The sequence below is a fragment of the Choloepus didactylus genome, chromosome 1, assembly GCF_015220235.1.
Source record: "Choloepus didactylus isolate mChoDid1 chromosome 1, mChoDid1.pri, whole genome shotgun sequence".
Taxonomy (NCBI): domain Eukaryota; kingdom Metazoa; phylum Chordata; class Mammalia; order Pilosa; family Megalonychidae; genus Choloepus; species Choloepus didactylus.
The window spans coordinates 195,848,223-195,873,534 of record NC_051307.1 but is presented as its reverse complement, the minus strand read 5'-3'; the positions used below and the strand labels follow the sequence as shown (position 1 = coordinate 195,873,534).

The following is a 25,312-nucleotide window of genomic DNA, read 5'->3' as shown; positions in this document are numbered from 1 at the left end:
CCTATCTGTTACCTTCTTTCATTCTGTGTAATTCCTGACCACGTCATTAGCTCTTTGGAGGTGGGTACTACATCCTTTCTTGATCTTGTTTCCTTCATAGAGCCTGGGATGGTGACTATTGATTTGGCCAGTGTCTTTTAGATACCATACCTGATGTGTCTGTAGTATAATTTGCATCCAGCATTGATTTGTAATACCTGTATTGCCCCAAACAAAATATATGTTCTGTTAGAGGAAAAGAGTGCTCTTTAGTCCAACCAGACAATTTGGATCTGTTGATAAGGTTGCTGAAGATTATGATTTCCTCTGAAGAAAGCAAAGATATTACACAGTATTGGTCACTTCGTTTAGGGTTTTTCCCATGAATTGATTTACATTTGTACTTTAGAGTCATTAGAACTTATATCAAGAACAAAGTTAGAATAAATAAGTTTCAAGTTTGAAAATCACCCCTGGTTGAGAATCACTGGGTTAGAGAGTTCACATGAGAAACATTTTAGAGGGAACCATTAAGCCTTAGCAACTGACTAAATTTGTAAGTCTCCAAGTTGACTTCAATATTTTTCAAGTTTGGTAACAGATAAAGACAATACCTCTGAGATAGGTAGGGGAACTGGGAAGGGAAGGTGATGCCAGAGACAAGTCGATGTGTTTAATTTTGGATATGTTGAGACTAAAGTTTTAGTGAGACTTCGATAATGTTGGGAACTCCTGAAGGAGCTCAACTTAGAAGACACAACTAGAGACATAGAATGCAAAGGCATCAATATAGAGATTAGAATTTGAAGTTAGAGAAAGAGATTTTAGATGGAGCGATTATATAGAAAGAAGGAGGAAGTCCAGGGATCCTGTCTTGGACAAACTTCACAGATAATGTCGGGAGGAGCCAGGAAAGGGGAAAGAAGTTTACAGAGATAGGGAAAGAATAAAGATAATAAAACATCCTGGGGGCCAAGAAAAAAGTCCAAGATAACTTTGAAATTAAATCAGTGAAGTGTTTTATTTTCTGTGGTTCTAAAAGTATATTAGTATTTTTAACAACAAATATGGGCTATTCCAATAATAGTATCTTTACATACATTATGGATCAGTAGATAGACATCTGTTTCCTATGACTTATTATTTTCATACTCCTCTTCTTGATTAGAGCTGGAAACTGGATCAGCATTGCTTAGTGTTTCTCAGAAGAGAGCTTGATTCCAGAGTTTTAATATTCTGTTTATAATGTTCATAATAGTAGCCAATAATAAAAATGTTAACAGTTGTTACATGCCTATTATGTGGCAAGCACTGTGCTATGCACCTGTTATCTCATTTCATCTCACACTGACCCCGTGTGGTAAGTGCTTTTATTATTCCTACTTTATAGAAGAGGATGAGTAAATGTCTATGGTCACACAGTTAAGAGGTTGTGAGTTGAATTTCAACTCTTTTTAACCATTACCTTCTAAAAGGATTTCAGGTAGCTTGTAATAAAAGGCATACTTACATAAGTCCAAACCATTAAAATAAGACAAAGAGATTATATTAATCAGGGTAAGCTAAACTGCTGTATCACACAGATACCCCCCCCAGCATACAATACGCTTATATGTAATAGGTTATTTTCCTCTCATCTAACAGTTCAGGGGGGGTATTCCTGATTGGTGGGCAGCTTAATTCCTCTCTGTGATTCAGAGACTCTCATCTTGTGTTTCCACCATCCCCAGAGGCCAGTGGAAGGGGAGAGAAAACCTGGAGGAGGCATAACTACTCTCTGGAAAAGCCTTGGCGTGGAATTGGCATACACTATTTCTGCTCACACATCATTGCCTGGAATTTGGTTACATGGCCACACCTTAACAGGCTGAAAAATACAGCCTAGCCAGGTGCCCAGTCAAGGAAGGGGAGAATGAATTTCAATGCACAGCTAGAATCTCTGCCGCAGGAACCAAGGGAAAAGGATTGGGTAGAGAGCTAGAAATGGAAGTCCTAGACATGGCCTTGAAGATTATCCTGATATTCTGAGAACAGATCCTAAAATGCAGGCCCTTTCTGGATTCATTTGAGCAAATAGGACACAATTTCATAGACTTTCATTTTTACAGATTGGTAAGGATTAAGTATTAATAACCCATTAGGTGAATAATTAAGTATTAATAATATTTAGTATTCATAAAATAGAATTGGCATGTTTCTGGAGTTTATTGAAGCCTCTAATTCAGTGATCTGCTAAGGCTGCTATTCAGTGCCTGACAATATTGTAAAGATTCATCTGCAGACAGGTGTATGTAGATAGTTGGATTCTCTGAATTTTCAGGAAGGATTCTTTATCAGTTTGTCAATGTTGTCTTCATTGGTCATGATTTTCAGTAAATACTATTCCTATTTAATTAAGTGTTAATTAAAATATTTGTAGATGTCTTTGGAATTTTACCTTTGGTAGTTTTGGAGTATAATTCCTACATTATAATTTTTAAATGTTATTTTTTTTTCCTTTGAGTTCTTTTTACAATGGAAAATGAAAACAGAGGAGACAGGTAGATGGTCGTTAAAAAATCAATAGCATCAGCAATATCCCCCTCAAATTAAACATCCATATCCTAGATTAAAGACACAAAACTATTGCATTTAAACATGAACCTTAGTTCTGAGAATCCTGCTAGACAAGCCTTGAGTAAAAATTCCCTGTGCTAAGTGCTTATCATTGTTTAATAATAGAAAATATGCCATTTTCTAAAAAGAAGCAAATTTTCTCCTGACTCTTACCTCTGTAAAAATTGTTTTGGTTGAGTACTTTGCCACTTTTTTTGAGTCTATTTTAATAGAGGGGTTTATTACATTGCATTTATTGTTATAGCAGATTTGGTATATCTTAATTCTGTTATTTTATGTTATTTCTGTTTCACATGCTTTATTTTCCGTCTTTGTTGTATCAGTTGATTTATTTAGTTTTATTTTGTGTGTGTGTGTGTGTGTGTGTGTTTTCCTTCTGGAAATTTGGAAAGTTTGTTCCATTTTTTGGTTCTTTTAATGATTGTTTATAACTCTCTCTAATAAACTTAATCTTGTGTTTCTTGGATTACCAATTTTAAAGTATTAGATATGTGCTGTGAAAGAAAATTGCACTTACATGTGCCATGCCCTGCATTTCTGTGTCCTCAAAATGTTGGTCTCTTCCACCTGCACTTAAACGGTAATCTATTAGGCTGTAAATAAGAGTCTTAGTCATGTTTTCTTTCCCTCATGACTTTGTAGGCATTGCTTCTGCACTGCCTTTTTCTTGTGGAGAATCCTGAGGCCCCTTTTCGGTAAATGACTTACTTTTTCAGCCTGAATTTGGTGGCCAGAGAGGTGAGGAAGTATTGTGGCATTGTTTCCAGGACATTTCTGCTCTTTTCTCTGACTGTGATGTTTCACAGTCTGGCTTGAAGTTTTCTTTTTGGCTGCTGAGTATTTTTTGTTTGTTTTTACTAATAATGTTTGTTTGGTTTAGGCTGAGTTTTCTGGAAATTTTCTTTAGATCTCTTCTAGTGCATTGATTTTCTCTTTAGCTTTGTCTAGTTTTCTGTTAAAGCCTCTATTGGAGTCCTAAATTTGACTCTTATATTTTTAAATTTTTTGATTTTAATAAACAGTTTTCACTTCTCTACCAAAATCCTCAATCTTGTCTTTTAATTCTTTGAACATATGGTTATTTTAAAGTCTGTTCCACTGACTCCATTGTTTGGATCTATTGTTTGTGTGCCTCTATTATTTATTGTTTCTTTTTTTTTCTTTGTATGACAGATAATGTGTATAAATAATTTAAAAAAATAATTTAAAAAAGAATAATTAAAAAAAATTCCTCTAGAGAGTATTTATGTTTGTTCTGTCAAGCAATAGGGGCACAAGCAATCTGAGATTACCAAAATCCAATTTCAGGGATTTAGATAATATGAACCGAGAACATAATTCCTTTCAGGACTCATCTTCTGGTTCACTCTTAACTTTAGGGTGTAGCCTTTTAGGGTCTCAACTCAAAGTGCTGGGATTTTATGTGACCCTTTTCCTTGGTAGGCCCTGGACTAATTGCACTTTTTGCCCCTAAACCTTCATGGCAACAGAGGTACTGTTTAGCTTCCCACCCTCTCAACCACCTCTTTCTAAATTGACAGAGGCGCTGGGAAAACTGAACTTCCTCTTTGAGTTTCTCTGGGCATGGACTGCATGATTCTCCACTGCCTTTTGGCTTTCAGATATCCACATTAATATATTGGTATTATATTTATATTTATATTTATATTTATTTGTATTTATATTTATTTATATGTGTGTGTATTGTCTGGTTGTCTTCAGCAGGAAGGTTTGTCTGAACTCCCTAATCTGCTGTCTTGGAAGTGGAAGTCTCATGTTTTTGATGTGGCCACTTTTAGAATGTGTAGTTTTGGAGAAGATATATAGCAGTGGTTCTGCTTAGCTATAGGTGCCACACAGAGACCCAAATAATTACAATCTTACCACTCATTGCCCACTAACATTTTTCTGTTTTTTGTTAGTTATCACTTTCAGTCCAGTCATCAGTTTCTGTTGATTTTACCTCTTCACTGCCACTGTTCAGGCCATTATCAGCTCTTTCTAGACTACTTTAATGGTCTCCTATCTGGTTCTCCATGTACCGGACTGAGCCTTTGTAACCTTTAATAGCTCCATACGGAAACATGGAATCTGACTGCATCAATTCCCTGGTCACAATGAATTGGTGACTCCAGTTATATATAGGACAAAGCCCAATTCCTTTGTAATCAGGGGTCCTTGCTAGACACCAGCTCATTCCCCTCCTTCGTTCACCCCATACATAGTTTATGTTCTAGCCATACTTAACCACTTGTATTTCCCTGAACCTATTGGCTATTTTTCTGCATTATTTTATAGGGAAATACTATTTCCTCAGTTTAAATACCATGTGTTGTCTATCTGGCAAACTCCTACTCATGCTTTTAATTCTGTTCAGGTGTCACCTCTTTTGTAAGTACTTCTTACTCCCTTTATGGAGAGCACATTTTGCACTGTTATCTTTCATTTATCTATGTAAAGTCTTCTTGTCATACTCTGAACTTCTTATGGATAAGGATGGTTGGCGTTCGCTTCATCTTTGTACTGGACGTGGCTTGCGTGTGTGCTTTGAACCATTATTTGAGCCTCCTTAAGGTCATATTAGCCATCTGAATCATGGGAAGTTTTTTTTTATCTTGGAAGCCAGATTTAGGTGTTATTAAGAGAATGTAAACAAAGGCTATAGCATGTTTCTCTTTTCCTTAATAACCCATTTTTGTTTTTTATTTTGTTTTACTTTGCAGCAAGTTTGTCAAAGATGAAAGTGACCTTATCAGCTCTGGATACACATGAGACTTCTTTCACACCTTTGGTAGTCATAGAGCTTGCTCAGGATGTCAAAGAAGAAACCAAAGAATGGCTGAAAAGCAGAATTATTGCTAAAAAGAAAGATGGAGGTGAGCAACATGAATGTTACCCAGACTTAAGCATGCTTCGTGACTACAAAATGAATTTGGAAATACGTGTTACACTTTTTTCATTGATATATTTTGTTTATTAATCTCTATTTTTTTGCTTTTTATTATTTATCTAGAACTTGAAAGGAGGTCTTAAATCAATGTTAGACTGTAATTATGAGACCATAAGCAACGTGAGGGACTTTGTTCCCAGCTCTAAACTCTGTGCTAAGCACAGTTCTCGGTGCAAAGTATATTGTGCTGGTTTGAATCTATTATGTACCCCACAAAAGCCATGTTCTTTTAATCCAATCTTGTGGGTGCAGACCTTTTGATTAGATTATTTGCATGGGACCTTTTGATTAGATTATTTCCATGGAGATGTGACCCCGCCCATTCAAGGTGGGTCTTAATTAGTTTCCTGGCATCCTCTAGGAGAGGATAAAAGGCAGAGACATTTTGAAGAGCACTCAGAGATGCTTTGAGAGAAAATGCCCAGAGACATTTTGGAGGTAGCCGTTGAAACCAGAACCAGGAGAGAAGCTAAGAGGTGAAATCTAGAGTTTGTCCCAGAGAAGCTAAGAGAGGACCCCAAGATGCTGAGAGAAAAACGCCCTGGGAGAAGCAGGCAAGGACACACAGGATCTGAGAGAGAGAAGCTAAGACAGAAGCCCTGAGACATTTTGGAGAAAGCAAAGAAAACCAGAAGCTAACCCTGGGAGAGGCCCAGCAGACTCTGGCCATGTGACTTACCATGTGACAGAGGAACCCCAGATGCCATCGGCCTTTTTTCAGAGAAGGTATCATCCTATTGATGCCTTAATAGGGACATTTTCATGGCCTTACAACTGTAAATTTGTGAACTAATAAACCCCCATTGTAAAAGCCAGTCCATTTCTGGTATTTTGCATTCCGGCAGCTTTAGCACACCAGAACATGTATATATTATTTTGGTGCTTAATAAATATTTGTTAAATGAATGAACAAGTATCTATTGAGTGTTCTTTGTGTCTTTTATGGTGCTAAGGGAAGGCTAAATAGAGTCTGCCTACAAGGATGTTACTGTCAGGGTGGGGAGACTGAAGGTCAGTTCCTGGAAATTTAAGTAATTAAAAAAAAAAGTTAATACAAGCGCTGTCACAAAGCAGTGTGTGATGCTTACAAATGAATCATGTGTATACTTGCTGTAGAAATAAAGGGAAAGGTGAGATGCCACTCTGGGGATGCTTTTTTTTCTATAAAGGGCTTACTTGATAGAAGTCAAAGTTTAGCCCTCTCTTGAAGGGCAGCAGGAGTCCTGATCTAGGTGAGAAGGTAGAGACATATTACATGAGCAAACGCTTCATGAACTATACAAAACAAGACCTTAACCTGTACTAAGTCATAAACATTGGACCAAACTTAAATTGACTCTATTTAAAACAATTTTGACTGAAAACCGAAGTGGCTTCTTAAAAATAAAACTTTGAATCAAAGTGGAATCTAACTTTTTTCAGACATTTGAACCAAAGGAAACTTAAAAACAATAGTTTCTGTGGTTGAAATCTGAGGTATTTGTTGCAGTGATGAGAGACCTTCTTTAAAATTCATGTGATGTAAGACTACTTGTATTTAGGGTGAGAGATTCCAGTATATTCCCAGCCTGATTGTGTGGCTTCAGAAGGGACAGACACAGATGGGGAGGGGATGGGCATCTTCCTGCACAGCTTGGAAGATCATAAAAGAGCATTCCCAAAATTCTGGATCTTCCAGATAAAGGTAATAAATTTAACATGCATGTTTAATTTTACTCTCTTCCAAATCGCTATTAAAATGACAGTAAAAGGGCTTTTTAAAAAAAGACTAAAGCCCACATTGACAAAGAAGAAAGGACAAGATACAGCAGCAACAAAATTTTGTAAGCAAAAAAGCAAATGGATAAGTAGTAATTGACTTTCAGACCTGAGAAGGCCGAATCTTAAGCTAGCAGGGGAGAAAGTTTGGATGTAATCTGGTTTACACTGCAGAATACCGCTGAAGACTCAGGAATTAGAGACACTGAAAGCATATAGATATGATGGATTAAAAGTGACATCAAGAAGCAAACAAAAAAAAAGGATTGTCTGAGATCTATTTAAGAAATAGTGCAATCCCTGAATCCCTTCCTATTCTTACCACCCCAAGAAGACTTGAGGTTTGTTCTCTGGAATTAGTCAGATACATGGTTTTGTCACTGGGGGGGGGGGGGGGGGGTCTTTGTACTGTTGAAGGTAGAGTACTGTACTGACAATAGGATAATAACTGAATACCACCACCCCTTACTCCCCAATCTTATCCCTAATACAGCTTCCAGAATGCTATCGACCAGACTCAAGTCATCTAGGGAGGATATTGAACAATTTTCCTCTGGGAAATCAAGACAAAATAACTAAGGGTTCAGAGATCAGCTCATGGGAAATGACCTGGCCAGACTACCTTGCATTAAAGACCATCTTTGATGAGCAACATCTAAGCTTCAGAGCTTCTGTTTAACCTTTTAGAGCCTTTTTCTTAAACATGAGCATACAAGGAAAGATCACCAAACAGCAGAGGAAAATCTCTAACAGTAATGAGAAAGCTAAAACTAAACAAACAGATAAAGCAGCAAACTGCAGAAGAAGAAATCCAAAAGTGAATTAAAATTCTCAATTCTCAGTACAACATCTATGGATCAAGAACACAATATTATAAAAATAATCATTTAGAAAAAATGCAGCTCTTAAACAGTGAAAATATGAAAGCAAAATTTAAGAACTCAGTAAAAGAGCTAGAAAATAATGTTGCTGAAACCTCCCAGAGAGTAGAGCAAAAAGTTAAAGAACTGGAAAATATAAGACAAAAAACAAAACAACAACAACAACAAAAAAAAAACAAGGAAATGAGAGGACTAGTCCAGGAGGTACATATCTGAATAAAAGGAACCTAGAAAGAGAACAGAGAAAAAGGAGAGGAAGAAATCATTAAAGAAAAACCCAAGACTGATGCCATGCTTTTCCAGATGGAAAAGGCCCACCCAGGGCATGGCACTGTGGATGAAAATCACATTTCATTGGATAGTTTCAGAATCCTGGGGACAAAATACTACAGACTTCAAGAGAAAAGAAAATAGGTCCGATATAAAGGCTCAGACATCTTAACAGAAACACTGGAAACTGGAAGGCAATTGTATAACATCTTCAAGATTCTGAGGAGAAATGGTTTTCAGTCTAGAATTCTGTACCCAGTCATCATGTCAAGAGTGTGAGGGTAGAGTGAAGAGAGATTCCTCTAAGATGATGTGGGGAGGATATCTTTCATGTCACTGTAATGGTGGGGGATTGAAACCATTTGCAGAGAACTTGATGGGGGGAGAGTTGAGTTATCGATAAATACATCATAAACTAAGCAAATAAAGCAAGACAATGGAAAGTGCAGGAAAGGAAAATCACAGATACTGCAAAGCTCAGCTGTAAATAACACATATGTGGTCATAATAATGTGAATACCGACTACTGATGAAACAAAAAGGATGCTATATTGTGAAAATGGGGTGATGAGATTGGTGGATGGAAATGATGAGGGTGGAGAGAAAAGAGCTAAATCCTCATCTTCTAAGGTGTGAAACTGAAAAAAAAAAATCAAGAAATAGCTCTGTAAGCTTTTATTTGACATGAATGCAAATAACAAAGGAATCTCCAGAATAGTTTGAAAGGCCTTCCCTCTGGGGAAGGTGAACTGGGGGGAGGGAGGTGGCAACTGCTCTTTTTTCAAAACAAGGTATTGACAAATGGTTCTTCTTAAAGGTTGTATCAATTTATACTTCCCTAGCAATGTGTGAGATAGCTTTTCCTCACATTCTCACTGTGTCAGTTTGGATTTTCCAAGCCAAAAATGCAAGATAGGATTTGATGCACAAGAGGTTTATTGAGGGAAATGTCTGTAGAAAGATAAAGGATGGGGGAGCAGAAGTAGGCAGGGAGAGCCACCTGGAAAGGGAGAAAGGAAAATAAGGAGAATTGTGTAGGAAGAGCCTCTGACCAGTTCTGAGAAAGTCGCAGCCAGGCTCCGGAATTGCCCTGTAAAGGAAACTGTGTCAAGCAGCAATGACCTCATTCCACTGTCCCTTCCTTGCTTCTCCAATGGCTGGGAGCAGCTGGGGGAAGCATGGCCCCAGCGTAAGTGCCTGGCAGATCCCAAGTGCAGCGGCAGTCAGCTCTGCTCTTCACAGAGCTGTGAAAGGGCTTCTGAGTAGAATGGGGTACTTTCAAAGTCACCACACCCAGCCAACCTAGTTTGCTATCAAACTTTGATCTTTGCAGCTGTGAGAAGTAAAAAATAGTATATTGATGTAGTTTTACTTTGCATTTATTTTAATATGAGTAAAGTTAAGGATCTTATATAAAAGAGCCATTTGTATTTTCTGCAAATTGAACTTATCTTTTGTTTATTTTTTATTAAAACCTTTTATATCTATATTGTAAGTTACCAAAATTTTAGTGTCCTAATATTATCTTAAAATGTTAATCCATTGGTGAGTGAAATATAAATTCTGCTTATTATCTTGTTAGCATCTGATTAGTACTTTCACAATTAATTCCTGTTAACTCTCCCTAAGAGGGCATATAGTAAAGAAGTAAATGTACCTTAAAAAGCTCGCTGTAGGTAGAAAGAAAAAATTAGAAAAAATCCCTTTTCTCCATAATCTTTTAAGTAATAATTGCACATGCAATATCAATTATAACATCTACTCTGCATTTTGGGAACCTGTTTAAGAAAAATATCATTAAGCCTAATTGAATATAGAAGTTTATGGGAAAAAATCATTAAAAATTATGTTGCTCTTGCTCTCATATATTCAGAAGACAGAGCAGTAGATGATGGGTGATAGAGAGGGAAAGAAAGAAATGGTAAAGTGACAAAATACTAAAGTTGGTAGATCGGGGTATCAGTGGAGAGGGGTTGGGGTATGCTGGAGTTCTGTGTATGGGGTTTGTATTATTTTTGCAACTGTTACTGTAAGTTTGAATTTATTTAAAAAAAAAAAAGAAATGTCAACAACTTTGGATTCCATTCAATGAAGAACAAGACCAATTGTAAAAAAAAAATTGTGTTGCTGTTCCTTATTTAATATTCACAAAGTTTGTTATAGTCCAATGTAATTGCAGTACGTTTCTGTTTTTTCCCCCCACTGGAGTATTTTATTTCAGATTAATATCTAAAATTTTGGTTTATTATTTTTTTATTAAGAAACTGCATCTTTTTGCTTCTTATTTTTACTCAATGCAATTTTATACAGAGCTAATACATTTTGGATTCTTACCTCAGATCTACTTCTGATTTGAATAACTAGCAAGCCATTTATTACTGCATTTTCCACGTTTTGCATTTATTTAATAAAGCTGTGAAGAACTGCTATCCCCAATTTACTTAAATTCTTATGTATTTGGAAGATTGATTTAATTTTAGTATAATTTCTTTTCCTTCTACTGACATAGGAGTATATTTATTTAGAAAGTTTTCATTTTTGAAGTTATGTTTGTCTCTTTCTAAGATGGTGCTTGTCCATTTTTTTGAAGGTGCCCAGCTGTTATTTAGACCCTTGTTAAATAAATATGCGAAAGAAACATTAGAAAATCAGAACTTATATCTTGTTGGTGCATCCCAGATTAGATTGTTACTGGGGGCAGAAGCAGTGGGCTTGGTAAAAGAATGCAACGACAACACCATGAGAGCCTTCACATATGGAACCCGACAGAATTTCAAAGGTTTTGATGGTAAGTTCCACAATTCTTTGTTTCTATTAGGATCAATTTATCAAAAAGATTAATTCATTTAGATGAGTAAGTCAAAGGCAGCAGACTTTTCCAGTAAAGGACCAGATAATAAATATTTTAGACTTTTTGGCTGTTTTCTGTTTCTGTCTCAACTACTCAACACTGCCACTGTAAAGCAAAAGCATCTTAGATGATAAGTGAATGAATGGGCAGGGCTGTATTCCATGAATCTTTATTTACGAAACCAGCAGCAGGCTAGATTTGGCCCATGGGGCATAGTTTGCCAACTCTGGAATAGATGAACATACATGTAACTTATTTATGTTATTCTATTATAATTATTGTAATGATGAATATTCAAGGCTATATACAGAACAGTCTTATAATGGAAAAAACACAATAGTAGTTCAGTATCCTCGAATCCTCATTTCTTGAATTTTCTGGCGCCTAGCGAGTGTGGTGATTAACTGGTTCTGTTCTCGCCCCAATAGGGGGTTCCAGAAGAGGACAGTTTCTGGAAGGAACTAACAACAAAGCCTGAGTGGTTGTGATATCAAGGTGGGAGTTTGGCTATAGAATCAAATTGGTTCCTTCCAGGGCTTTCAGAGTTAACAGGATGTTACACTTCTTCAGGCTCACTCACTCTGGATTTTTATGCCTTAGTGAATAAATGATCAAGGTGAAATTCACCTCATTTAAAAGGATTCACCTGTCAAAAAGCTGCAATATTTTCTTATCACGCTTTCTTCTCTTTTGTTTATGGGAAGGATGTTTGACTCCAGACAGGAATGGCCTGGTTGAGTTTGAAGGTGGAGAATTTGGTATATAAGCAAACTTCTTCAATTCCATCCCTGGTTATCAGTATTGTTAGAATTAAAGAATGTATTGCCTTCTGCTTATTGGTACTATATGAGATCTGCTTTTTGGAAGTTTGCAACATATTATGGAATAACAATTACAATGATGGAAGAATTGTATTATGTGAATGCAAACTAATTTTTTCTCATAAAATAAGGAACTTTATGTTGTATTTAATTTACCAATTTTATATTTTGATTACTACTTGTTTGTTTACTAACTTTAATTGTTAATTGTTTATTGTACACATCATGATTTCCATAATCCCAAGTAATTTGAATATTATTACTTAATTTTTCTCTTACTTTATTCCTGAGAAAATAACTGGGATTTTCTTGTTTTATTTTAGACGACAATGATGATTTCCTTACAATGGCAGAATGTCAATTCATTATCAAGCATGAACTTGAAAATCTTAGAGCTAAGGATGAAAAAATGATTCCTGGTTACCCTCAGGCAAAGTTGTATCCAGGAAAATCATTACGTAAGTGATTATTTCAACAATTTCATGAAAACACGTTCTAATTAGATTCTTTTTTCCTAGTAGACACAAATAAATTAGAAGATGTATTTTTTCTCAGACTGAAAACCTTACATAACTTTACAATAACCTATTTTTTCATGAACATATCTTTTGCCTTTTGAGCTTCATTGTATTGTACCTTTAAATGAATGTATTTGTTTTCTATGGTTTGCAACTTCTTATTTATCAAGGTCTCATAGTATATAGTTAGCTTAAAATTCAAGTGAACACACATATATCACTTAGTTAAAATTAGCAAAGTTTACTTTATGCCTGAACATTGTACTATAATGAAATTCTTTGGTGGAGTAAAAAAGGGGAGACTGATCTTTTCCTGGCACACTTTTTTTTTTTTAATAATTCAATTTTATTGAGATATATTCACATACCATGCAGTCATACAAAGCATACAATCAGTTGTTCACAGAGCTACCATATAGTTATGTGTCCATCACCAAAATTAATTTTTGAACATTTTCATTACCACACTCACAAAAGTAATAATAAAAATCAAAGTGAAAAAGAACAATTAAAATAAAAAAGAACACTGGGTGCTTTTTTTTTTTTTTTTTTGCCCCCGTTTTTCTACTCATCCATCCATACATTGGACAAAGGGGAGTGTGATCCACATGGCTTTCCCAATCACATTGTCACTCCTCATAAGCTACACTCTTATACAATCGTCTTCAAGATGCAAAGGTCCTGGTTTGTAGTTTGATAGTTTCAGATATTTGCTGCTAGCTATTCCAAGTCATAAGAACCTAAAAAGGGTTATTTATATTGTGAGTAAGAGTGTCCATCAGAGTGACCTCTCATCTCCTTTGGAATCTCTTAGTCACTGAAACTTACTTCATTTCATTTCACATCCCCTTTTGGTCAAGAAGATGTTCTCCATCCCACGATGCCTGGCACGCTCTTATCACCGGGGACAAGCACATGCAAACAAACAAAGGTTAAGAAGACTTATAAAGTGACATAATACCAGAATGCAAGTTAGCAGGTTGCAGCTTTTTGGTTTTATGTAATTCCATTTTAAAGAGAAAACTCCTTTTCAGAATGAAAGTGTTTATAACAATTTGTAATTCCAAATTTGCCTCAAGCCTAGGGTGTGACAACAGTATCCAAGGCCTCAACATTTTTGCGGGATAAAATACACTTCAAACGTACGAGCTTCTGTGTCCCCTCGTCTGGTTTCCTGTTGAATAGTCTTACTAATGTAATACACTTTCAGATCTTAACCCAGGATGACACATGCCCAAGAATCAGTCTACATTCAAATTTCCCCAGTTGTCACCAAATATATTTTAGAGCTGGATTGTTCAATCCAGGATCCATTCAAGGACAGCACATTTTGCTTGGTCTGTCTCTTAAGTCTCTTTTAATAATTTCTCTTTCCCATGTTTTTTTCCTCAGGACATTGACTTGTTGAAGAGACCAGGCTATTTGTCTTATTGCTCTTCTTTCTAGCTTTTTCTGATTGTTTCTTCATGGTTCCTCTGTCCTTTTATTTCCTGTAAACTGGAAGTTTTTGGCAAGAATTCTTCATAGGTGATACTGCCTCTTCTCTGGTCTTCCTGATTTTCTCAAACATGATGGAACAGAGAAGGCCTTCTGAGATTTTCTTTTCTTTGTCTTTCTGCAAAACCTTCCTAACTTCCTATCTTGTGATGGATATTTTGCCTTGTTTTGATAGACTTCTTCCAAATTTGAATGTTTTTTGAATTTTGAAGTTATGTTCTTAGAATAAAATGTTTATTTTCACTTTTTTATGCAAAAATCTTTTTTTTAGTGACATGTAGCATTTATTCCAGCTTATTCTGAACTGTATTCAGGATGCTGAGAACAGGTCTATAGTCTGTACTTTTGACATTGCTCTTTTCAATTTATATAGCTTATGGCAGGAAAGTACTTCCCCCAAGCATTTTGCAGTTTTCACATGTATTTTCTATTAGTTTTTGTCAGTTGAAAAACTAATTCTGCGTATGGTAAAAATTTGAACAGTGTGAAAATTTAGACAGTGAAAAGTTGTCTTTTTCCTATGCCATGCTCCAAGTCCCCCTCCCTCTCCTTATTATATAACCTTTGAGATATATTTACCATATACTCAAATGGGGAATATATTGTACATACCATTTTGGACCTTGACTTTTTATTTAACAATTTGTTTTGATCATCATTCCAGATTAGCACATTAGGTCTAACTCATTCCCTTTCTATGCCACCTAGTATATTCCATTAATAGTTTTTTCCCTCCAGTTTTCCATTATACTATACACAATGCTGCAGTGGGAAATTCATGTGCATTTCTTTCCATAGGATAAATTCCCATAAGTAAAATTGTTAGATCAGAGTTATATGCTTTTTTTTGTGGGTACTGCCGGATCACCCTCCACAGTGATTGCTTTAGTTTATAAAGGGAATGCTTCTAGTGTTTGAATATTCAGCATGATGTTGGCTGTTGACTTAATTTTCATCATAGTTAGAAAAAATCCATTTCTCATACCTTGTTAAGAATTATGTGTGAGCATAAATTTTATCAAATGCTTTTTCAGTACCTATGAAGACTATTACATTTTTACCTCTGACATTATCAGTATGGTAAGCCATGGTAATAATTTCTAATATTGTCATTCTTGCATTCCCATAGTGAACCCTACTCGCTTATAGTGTATTACTTACTTCTGTTGAATTCCATTTATTGATATTTTGTTTATGATTTTTGTATCAATATTCATTTGATAGGAATATTTAGATTTCTTTTTTGTTTTATTTCTGGGAATTTATTTCTATCAGATGTATATTGTAAAGTTTTAATTGTTAATTTTGTTATTTGGTTCTTACATCCTTTGTATTATGCTTTTGTTTTTTTGATCCATGTTAGCCGGAGACCATACCTGCTTACTTATGTTTTTGTTTTCTTAATCTAATATGTTTTTGCCAATTTGCTTTCTGCATTTCTTGTTGCTTTTGCTTTCTGAATTTAATGGCTGGGTTACTGGCTATATGAAGATTTTTGATAGATTTTTATTGTAGATTATACCTTTTATTGTCATAAGGCATTGTTCTTCATATTAATGTTTTATAATTGCTGAATTCAGCCTTATCTTGTGCGTCTTGCTTTATTTTAGTTTACATCTATGGTGATGTTTTTGCCTATCCTTTTACTTTCATCCTCTCTGAGTGTCTTCACTTCGGTGAATTTATACTATTTAAATATATTATTTTATGTTGGGTTGCCGTCTTATTTGATATTCATGTTTTCTGTTGAAATTGCCTCTTTCTGCTTTTAAAAAAAGTTTTGCTATGTGGGCTATGTCATCCATTTTCCCTGTTTCAGTAGAAGAAGCTAGGAAATGTATTCTTAAAAATCATGAATTTATATTGATATTTTCAATTCAAATTTAACATCATAGAATTATACTTAATTTCGTTGGTTTTATGTCTGCATCTCTTCACTTACATTGAAAATTGTATTCTTAACAGTATTAATGTAATTGTTAATTTGTTTTATTTTACATGATACATAAATAACTTGTAAAGCCATGCCAGTTTTACTATTAGCAATACAATTTCTGAATGAAGTTTAAGCTCTTCCTTCCTTCCTTCCTTCATTTCTTCATTTCTTCATTTCTTTATTTCTTTATTTCTTCTATTACCATATATATTCAAACTTTAATCTGTTCTTTGAAGGTTTGGTAGAATTCCCTTATGAAGTTATCTGGCTCTGAAGTTTGTGGAATAGGTTTTTGGTCATTTTTTCCTAAAAGACCTATGGAATTGATTTGTTTAGACTTTCTATCTTTACTTGGGTCAGTTTGGGTAAATTATGTTTTCCTAGAAAAGTATCCATTTTATCTATGTTTTAAATTTATGTGAATTGATTTGTGGCAATTTCTCTCAAGATCTTTTTAATTCTCTGTTTTAATAGTTATTTTTCCCTTGTGTCTTATTTTGTTTGTACCTTCTCCCTTTTGTTCTTGATTTGATTAACTAGTGATTTGTCAATTTTGTTAGCTTTTTTTCCAAAACATCTGCTTTTTAATTTACTTCTTAATTTTACAATGCTTTTTTTAAAACTCATCAATTCCTGCTTTCATCTTAGTTAATCCTGCCATCTATTTTCTTTCTATATACCTTGTCCTCATTTTTCTAATTTTATGAGTTGGATATTTAATTCATTTAGGTTCATTCTTTTATTTTTATTACTAAATACACATTTAGGATTCTTTGTTTTCTCTGACCATTGCTTTAGCTGTCCCTCAAATATCTAGTATGTAGAAAGTCCACACCTTAATTTTGTATTTACTCTTCAGTCTAAGAGTTATTTAATAGTAAGTTTTTAAATTTCTAGGCTGAAGGGCCTTGTTTTATGATTTCATTATTAATTTCTAGTTTTTTATGTTGTTCCAGAGAACGATGTTTATATTCTTGTTTTATGGAATGGATTGAGATTTACTTTGTGGCCTAACATGGCCATTTTTTTTAATGTTTTGTTGCATTTAGAAAGAACATGTATTCTAGAGAGATGCAGATCAAGATGGCGGAGTGAGATGCTGTAGGGCTTGGTCCCTCCCACAGAACCTTTGAACAAACAGCAGCAACTGACAGAACATCTTTCTCAAAGTTCCAGAAGACAGTTAAATGATTGCAGTAACAGAGCGAGGGGTGAATCAAGAAAAAGGTTACTTAAAAGTGGTAGGATTTTGTGTTGCCCTGCTGACCCCTCTCCCACCTCTTACTGGCTCAGTGTGGAGCTGGCCCATGTTCTTGGTGCAGATCCCTGGTCCTGGTTCCAGAGGGAGCAGAGTAAATCTCATGCACATACTGGACGCGTGTACATCTAGCCCAGTCTGTTTTGTGGTGGCTTCACTGACTTGCCATCCCAGAACTTGCCAAGAACCTGTACAAGGCAGTTGTACAAGAGTTTCTGGCTGTAGGACATATATTGCAGTGCCTGGAACCGTGAGGAAGCTGTTTCCCAGGGAAGAGGAGACATTAGTGTTAGTATAAACAGGGAATTTCCTGGGCCACATGTGCATGTGCAAGACAAGATACATGTGCAGAAAGAATCAGGGAGGCCACTACGATTTGGCTTGGAGCTATTCTGTAGACTCATGGATAAGCCCTGAGGAAAGTATTCACACAGGTCAATCTGCAAGGACTAAGAAAGGTACTTTCTTTTATTCCTTCTTTTAATTCTTTTGTTTGCTCCTGGCATTTAAGGAAAGTTTTGTAACACTACCTGTATACAAGCTTAAGAAACAGATGCCTCAGAGTCTAAAAAAATGTCCAGGTTTCTACAAATTTACAAAACATACACAGAAACAGGAAATGATGGTGCAGGCAAAGGAAAAAATTAAAGCATTAGAAACCATCAGTGAGGAGGACCAGACCTATGACATTACCAGCCAAAGACTTAAAAAAATGGTCCTGAATATGCTCAAGTAGCTAAAGGAAAACATGGAAAAAGAAATAGAGGAAGTCTGGAAAATGACAGATGAACGCAAGGAGAGTATCCACAGAGAGAAGGAAATTATGAAAAGGAACCAAACAGAGCTGAAGGCCACATAACAGAGCAGCTTAAAGAGACAATAGCAATTAAAGGGAATACATGATCCTGGTTGGGATAAAGCTTTATATCAATGTTAAATTTCATATATATGTGTGTGTATATATTTTTTTCTCTTTTTTTTATGTTTTCATTTTTAATTTTCTTGGGCTTGTCTACCATTTTTTTCTGCGTTTGCAATCTTTCCCTTTTTGTAGCTTTTATTGTAACTTCATATTTATAATAGTTATATTTTTCTCTTACATTGCTTTTATGAACTCTTAGTTCTCTTAACTTTTTAAAGTTGAATTTCAGTTGTTGCTTCAATTATTTAACTTCATGAAGTATTTCAGGTTTTCATTTCTTGAGACTGTAATTTTCCACTGTTTATTCTTCACCTTTATTTATTGTTTTTCTTTTTGTTTCTTGTAGTATTTTTGCACACAGTTCTATGCCAGTTTCTTTTTTTGTTTTTTTGGAGATGAAAGCCTGCAGAAATGTTTATTGAATATAGTGCCAGGTTTATAAATAAAACTTATTGCAATTTATTCGTTTTTAAAATTCATTATTCATTTTTAAAATGAACATCTATTTTTCCCACACTGGCTATTTTCAGAAGGAAGCAAGTGTGCCGTGGGTAGGGATACTGGGGGCCTCTAGTAGGGAACTCTGAGAGCTGGAAATTTGGAGTTTGCCTGGCAGTGTGCTCTCCTTGAGTCTCCTCAGGCCTTGCAGGGGCCCTCCATGGAGCCCTGTTCTTGAAGGGGTTTTGTTAGGTTTGGCCTTCAGGTTTTTCTTTGGCCAACCAAGATCCACAGCTCCTGAGCTGCTTGCCTGCTGTGTCTGGATTCTAGCAGCCAGCTCTTTTCTCCAAAAGGGCATACCTGCACTTTATCTAGCCTCACCTCCCTGGTCTGGCTGTGATGCCAGGTGGGGAGCAGACATGCTTCAGGATTTCACCATGCATCCTCCTTTGCCTGCATTCTGGGCAAGGGAACAGTGGTTTCCCATCCCTCCATGCCTAGGAGAACCCTCTGCCTGCTTGGCCCAGGCTTGCAGAGGCATCTGTGTTCTTAGTTTACTCCATCACTCTGAGCTGATTTTCAATGCCCTTTTCCATAATTTGGGCTTCTAATTGTTTTATTTCCTTTACTTTTTTTCATCAAAGGTAGAGATTTCTTTGTATGTTTCTTATTTTTCTTGCTTTTAATTAGGTGTTGTGGACATGAACAGGGCTTAGGTGTCTTTCTGCCACCATTTGTAACCAGAATTTCCATATGCTGTATATAAGCAGTTGTTTGATGCCATTCCAAATTTTAAATTTTGCTTGATCTTTTAGTGGGAGGGCATGTTTTTAGACACAGCTGGGTTATGCATGAAATGAAATATACAAAGCTGACTGCAGCACTGTCTTGGCCACTAACGTAAGCATCCCTGCTTCTTCTTGTTTTCCATCTGTAAGTTTCTGCCTGGGTAAAACCTCTCAGGGGTGACTGGGACAGAGAAGATACTGGGTACGCTCTTTCTTAAGATGGGACTCTGGAGCGGTAGTTTTCCCAGTGCCTCTAGTTGCTTCAAAGAGAGAAATTTTCAACTGAATGAAAACCTTGAAGGAAATACGTAAATAGATTTCCGTTGGGTGTGTAGGCAGCCAGTTTGGTGAAGCCAGACTAGAAATAACTTCCTCACTGGCAGAATGAGGCTTTGGTACAACAAGATGCTTTCTTTTCTTTTCTCTCTCTCTGTCTTTTTCATATATAGAAACAATAAAATCATCTCAATCATAGTCATTTGAAAGATTTTTTTGTTGTTTTTTTTTTGTTTATACAGTCTGGGATAAAAATCATTTAAGTTGTCAAGGTTAGATTTTAAAATTCTGCATTGTTCTGTTCCTTTAAGCTTTTGAAAATATGATTCTTAAATGCTGTGTTATATTTTCTATAATTTTAAATTTATACTATAATATTTGGTTGAAGAAATGATATATGCGTAATTATAAATTGCTAACTTTTCAAAGTGCAAATTTCAGAGCTAATAAGACTTAAAGGAATTTAAGATAATGGATTGTCATTAAAGCAATCCACAGAAGTAAATGGAAAGGCTTATTTTAGCTTTTGAGTTTTGTGGTGTTGGTGTGGGAGTGCCCTCTTGGGCAGCCTCTTCTTTGGGGCTTGATGGGGAGGGAGCTGATGTGATACCATCAGCACTGTGGGAGCCAGCCAGGCTTTTCAGGAGAACTGTTCTCCATTATCTCAGGTGTAATTTCATTTTATTTTTACACACAATGATTATAAATTTGCATGCCATATGTAATGTTTTGATAAAAAGTTTTGAGTAGATAGATAGCAAATTGCGTTGTCTGAGACAATTAGGTGGTGCCATGAGCTGTGCACTTTAGGGCTTCCTCATTTCATAAAATGATAAGCAACATGGAGAACTAAATATTGGCTCTATGTGTGTCTTAGTTGTCAAGCATTCATCTTCACAGCCAGCCCATTTCTCGTTTTCCATGTGAGCTAAGATCCCTCAACCCCAGAACCTGCCTTCTTCTATTGGTTCTTAATAGCTAATATTCATTTTAAAAACCCAGTGAAAGATTTTTAAGATACATAAGAAATCCAAGAATTTCTTATGTATTAATTGTATTCTGAGGGATATTATTTAGTTTGGGTTAAAGCTCTGTCTAAAAATGTCTTTTAGGTGACCATCATGTGTTATTTGATGGGAATGTGGCACCTCGTATTAAGTCTTTGATGTTATATAGTATCCTTTTAGAATATTGTGGTAACTTATTCTGAATATTTTCTATATACAAGTGAATAGTGGTCAGATACAGCCTTGTTTGCTAAGATCTTTAATTGACCTTCTAAGAATAATGGAGTAAATTTCAAGTGAATAGCATGTAGCAGGTATATGCTACATGATGTGTATATATATATATATATATATATATGTATATATACAGGCATATGTACATATATACACACACACTGTTTTGCCACATACATATATGCAGTCTTGATGTTAATCAAGGATGAAAATAGTATGGGAATATAAAAATATGTTTTGAAAACTCAGGTATCACTTAGAAGCAATATTTTTTTCCTTATGACTACACGGTGGTAAGGTCACACCTGAATGCTGGAGCCAGGGGCTAGGGCACAGCAGCCCTTGGGGTTTCGGGGTGGGGCGCCTGTGTTCACCCCCTAGAGGCTGCAGATGGTTGTGTGTGATCTGTGCACTCCTCACCCCGCTGCTGGAATGCAGGCGGGACCAGCTCCTTCGTGTTGCTCAGAGACACTGTAAGGAGTCGTGAGAGAGATTTTTGTTTTTACTTTTGAAGTAAACACATCGCATAAATCAAAGAGAGTAGCAGGACTATATTAGTCTTGTTATTACATTATTTAACTTAGAGGGTCCTACTATAAACCAGGTTACTTATGGTCTCCCGTAAATTAGATTTTGATTTGGGTAGTTAATTGTTAAATGGCTGTTATAGTAATCCACAGTACTTGGCAAGAGCTCATTCAGCATTCTTGAAGAAGGAAATCTCAAGTTGTTCCTTTCTTTAAATAGGCCTGCACAGCATCATATTTTCCTTTGAAGGTAAGTCTCCTGGTGATTATGCTCTTAGCTGACTTGAGAAAGTGGAAGGATTAAAAAAAAACAAAAAACAACAACAAAAAAACCCAGAAAACAAACCTCTATTTTAGAAGCTGAGACCAGACCACGCTTTTGGCGTTGATGGTGAAGAGAAGCCCAGTAATTTAGGACCTACAGCTTTATATTCTGAGTCCCCCAGATCACAGTCCTATTTTTAGAAGTATACAAGCTTGGGTTTTATGCCTGCCTGGACTGTCTTCTGTGGTAAAATAGAGTCATTAAAAAAATCGACTTAGAAAAATAGAAATATAATAATTTAGATGCCTTAAGTCAGTTCAAAGTTTAAAAACTTGATATAGTAATTGAAAAGGAAAGTGATAGGAAAAAAAAACCAGCAACGACCTGTGCATTTCCAAATAAAGGATAAGAATTGGAATCAGTGAGGGTGATCAGTTTTCATTCATATTAAACACTGAAACACTGAAAGTGTTCCACTGAAACACTTTGGAATAAAAATATGAAAAAAAATGGAATTGAAAACACAGAGGCCAATATAACTTAAACCATATATATTTTTTAAATTTAGTTGCTAATATTTTGAGTATATACCTTTCTTCAATCATTAAGAAGGAGGATTTCATCACAGCTCTAGCTGTCAAGTTTTTTCACCTCTGTACACATGAGATGTAATTGTAAGAAAATCATGTAATAAGAATCTTTTTTTCAGGCCCAGATTTTTCCCTATTGTTACTGTCAAATATCAGATATCATTTTTCCATTTTTAAGAAGTTAATTTTGCTTTTAAATTACCCTGAAGATTTTATGATAGGGGACTTGTCTTGACAATATCTCCCTTTGTTATAATATGTAGTGTTTCTACACTGAAACTTAAACCATGTGTCTCTTCCATGCTGCAGACATTTATATGCTGGTCCTCATGGAAGGGCCTGGTGCCTGATATTCTCATCATCTGTCTTTGGTGACAGGCTAAATAGGAAATAGGAGTGTGTCTTATAAGCACCTCTTTAGTAAGAGACTTCTAGGAACTCATGTGAAATGTGTGTTATCCCCCCAAAAACGGCACAAGGCATTGCACTTGAGTTCTCCACATCTACTGGCACATTTCCTCTTAAGGACCTGAAGATCCACCCCCCCTTCTCATTAACCCAACCTAAGTAATCATAGAGAAGAGAATGCCACATTTCTGTTTAATATTGCCAGAGGAAATTGTGTTTGGTTGAATTTATCTGTCTCTTCTAAGCACCCATGTGGTTGTGGCTGGGAGAGGATGCAGGATGTACATCAGTACTAAAATCTATACTAGTCAAATGCCTGCTGAAAGTAGGAAGTCTTTGATTGTGATATTTGCTGTTTTTGAATATAAGCTTTTGTTAACAGATTAGAAAAGAGGTAAATGACTGAAAATTCTCAGTATCCAAATGATGAAAGGAATTGAACATTTTCTTACCTTCACTGTAGTGGGAAGACAGATGGGTAAAATTTTTCTGGGGGAAGTTTTTTAATGTGTGTCCAAATTTAAAATGTATATGCCCGGGAACCTAGCAATTCCATTTCTATATATCATAAAGAAATAATAGACATGGGAAGAGATATATGTACATGAATTTTAGCATTATTTATAATAGCAAAAAACTGGAAAATATGAAATATTCTTCAATATAGTATTAGTTAAATTATAGCATTTCAAACAAGGGAATATTATGACACTGTTGACAAGGACATGTCGTGTTCTATTTATATTAACATGGGAAAATATCCAGTATATACTATTACATGAGAAAAGATTACAGAACAACGGACAGAATGATCCCATTTTTGTTTTTAAAGTATACATTTATGGATGTACTTTTTTGAAGGCTGGCTGTATGCTAAATTGCTATTAACCGCGGTTATTTTGGGGGGAAAGGCAGAGATTAACAGGGGCCTTCCACATTGTTATGTGTACATTTCTGTTTGTTTTAAAAATTCATATCTACTTGTATGGCTTTTATTGTCAAAGAAAATAATAACGATAATTATATTCTGAAGAACAAAAGAATATATGCCTTTGGAGTAGGCAGTATAATAACTTTGACCTTTCTGTAATGCTTGCTTGTCGTATTTGATGAAGCATGGTGAGCTATCTAGAATCTGTGTTATATAGTTTGTCACGTTTTCCCTCTGCAGTGAGAAGATTGCTCACCTCTGGTATTGTGATTCAGGTGTTTCCACTGCATGATAATGAAGCCCTGAAGAAGCTTGAGGACACCTGGTACACTCGGTTTACCTTAAAGTATCAGCCTGTAGGTATGAGTCAGTTCCTATTCTTTTACAGAAGAGGGGAGTCAGAGTCAGGAAGATCTCCTTATGAAAAGTTTTAATTCAACAGAGGGGCCATCTCCCATGAGCAGGTATTTAATGCATGTGGGAGAACATTTCTTTTGGGGAATAAAATGGGTTAGATTACCACCTTTTTAAATTTCTAATATTATTTTAGATATACTGTATTACAGCCTTTCTCTAAATTCACTAATAAGGTGGGCAATTTCAAGTGGGCTGCATGAGTAGGTATCAGAGTTGGGGTAGAACAAATTTTATAAGTATTTAGTATGACTGTGAATATTTTGTATTTGAAAATTTCTGTTTCTGTAGGGCTAATTATTTGGAGTGGGCCAAGCTGTGCTCATACTTAGGGATTACAACAGGGTTAAAGAGCATTTGTTCAATGTACAGTTAGAAGAATAATTATAATTTTATTGGTATTTATTGGACATTAAGTAAATTTACACCAATATAGAGTTTCAAGAATATTCAAAATTGCTGATTTAGTCATGATTTTTAAACATAAGTACATTTAAGCTGTAGAATTTCACTATCAGTTTTCTTGAAAGGGCATTGCTCTTTTGATTTTCTTCAAAAGTATATTTCAAAATCATTTTCTTTCTTATTTCTATTTCTGAAACAACTATGATGTTCTCACAATGGACAAAGATTGTTTTTAAGATCAAATTTTGAAACTACATTTTGATTATTTTCTTGTATTCTCTGAAGGGAAAATTTGATTTCTGATGGTTCTAGGTGTTACTAAGGGCATTTTTTGTTAAAATTTTGACGTTTTTTCCACTTTGTTTTGGCATTTCAGTGGCAATAAATTTGAATATTGTCTGCAGGTCTTATAAGGTAGTAGCATCTATTGCTACTTCTTAGAAAATAAGGGGAGAAAGTGAATGATGGTGAAGCCTGGGATGGTTGTGGTGGTGGGTCTGAGGCCTTTGGGGAATGCTAGGCCTGGTAATGGCAGCTGGGCACAGAATAATCAAAGGGGAAGATCCTCTGATTTAGGCACCAGCACCTTGAAGACATCACCATGAAGACTTCTCCCCCCCACCCCCGCATCCCCCATTGCTGGGATATTCTTTAATCTGATTTGGATTTGAAGTGACTTCATCATACCTATGGTTTTAATAATAAGCCCTTAGGTTAGCGAGAGAAATTATAGAAGAAAATAGCTTAAATCAGTTCACTCTAACCCAGCTCC

General features: G+C 35.6%; 1 protein-coding gene across 5 annotated transcripts in view; it reads left to right on the top strand.

Moving 5' to 3' along the window:
- The window catches only part of ANO10 (anoctamin 10), a 230,655-nt gene that overhangs the window by 20,898 nt on the left and 184,445 nt on the right, over positions 1-25,312 (top strand). For all 5 annotated transcript variants that reach the window (XM_037848459.1, XM_037848469.1, XM_037848474.1 and 2 more), the window contains exons 2-5: positions 5,319-5,471; positions 11,045-11,242; positions 12,450-12,584; positions 23,962-24,081. In XM_037848459.1, coding sequence (XP_037704387.1) covers positions 5,333-5,471; positions 11,045-11,242; positions 12,450-12,584; positions 23,962-24,081 — 592 coding nt within the window. In that variant the 5' untranslated portion in view covers positions 5,319-5,332. The remainder of the gene's footprint in view (positions 1-5,318; positions 5,472-11,044; positions 11,243-12,449; positions 12,585-23,961; positions 24,082-25,312) is intronic.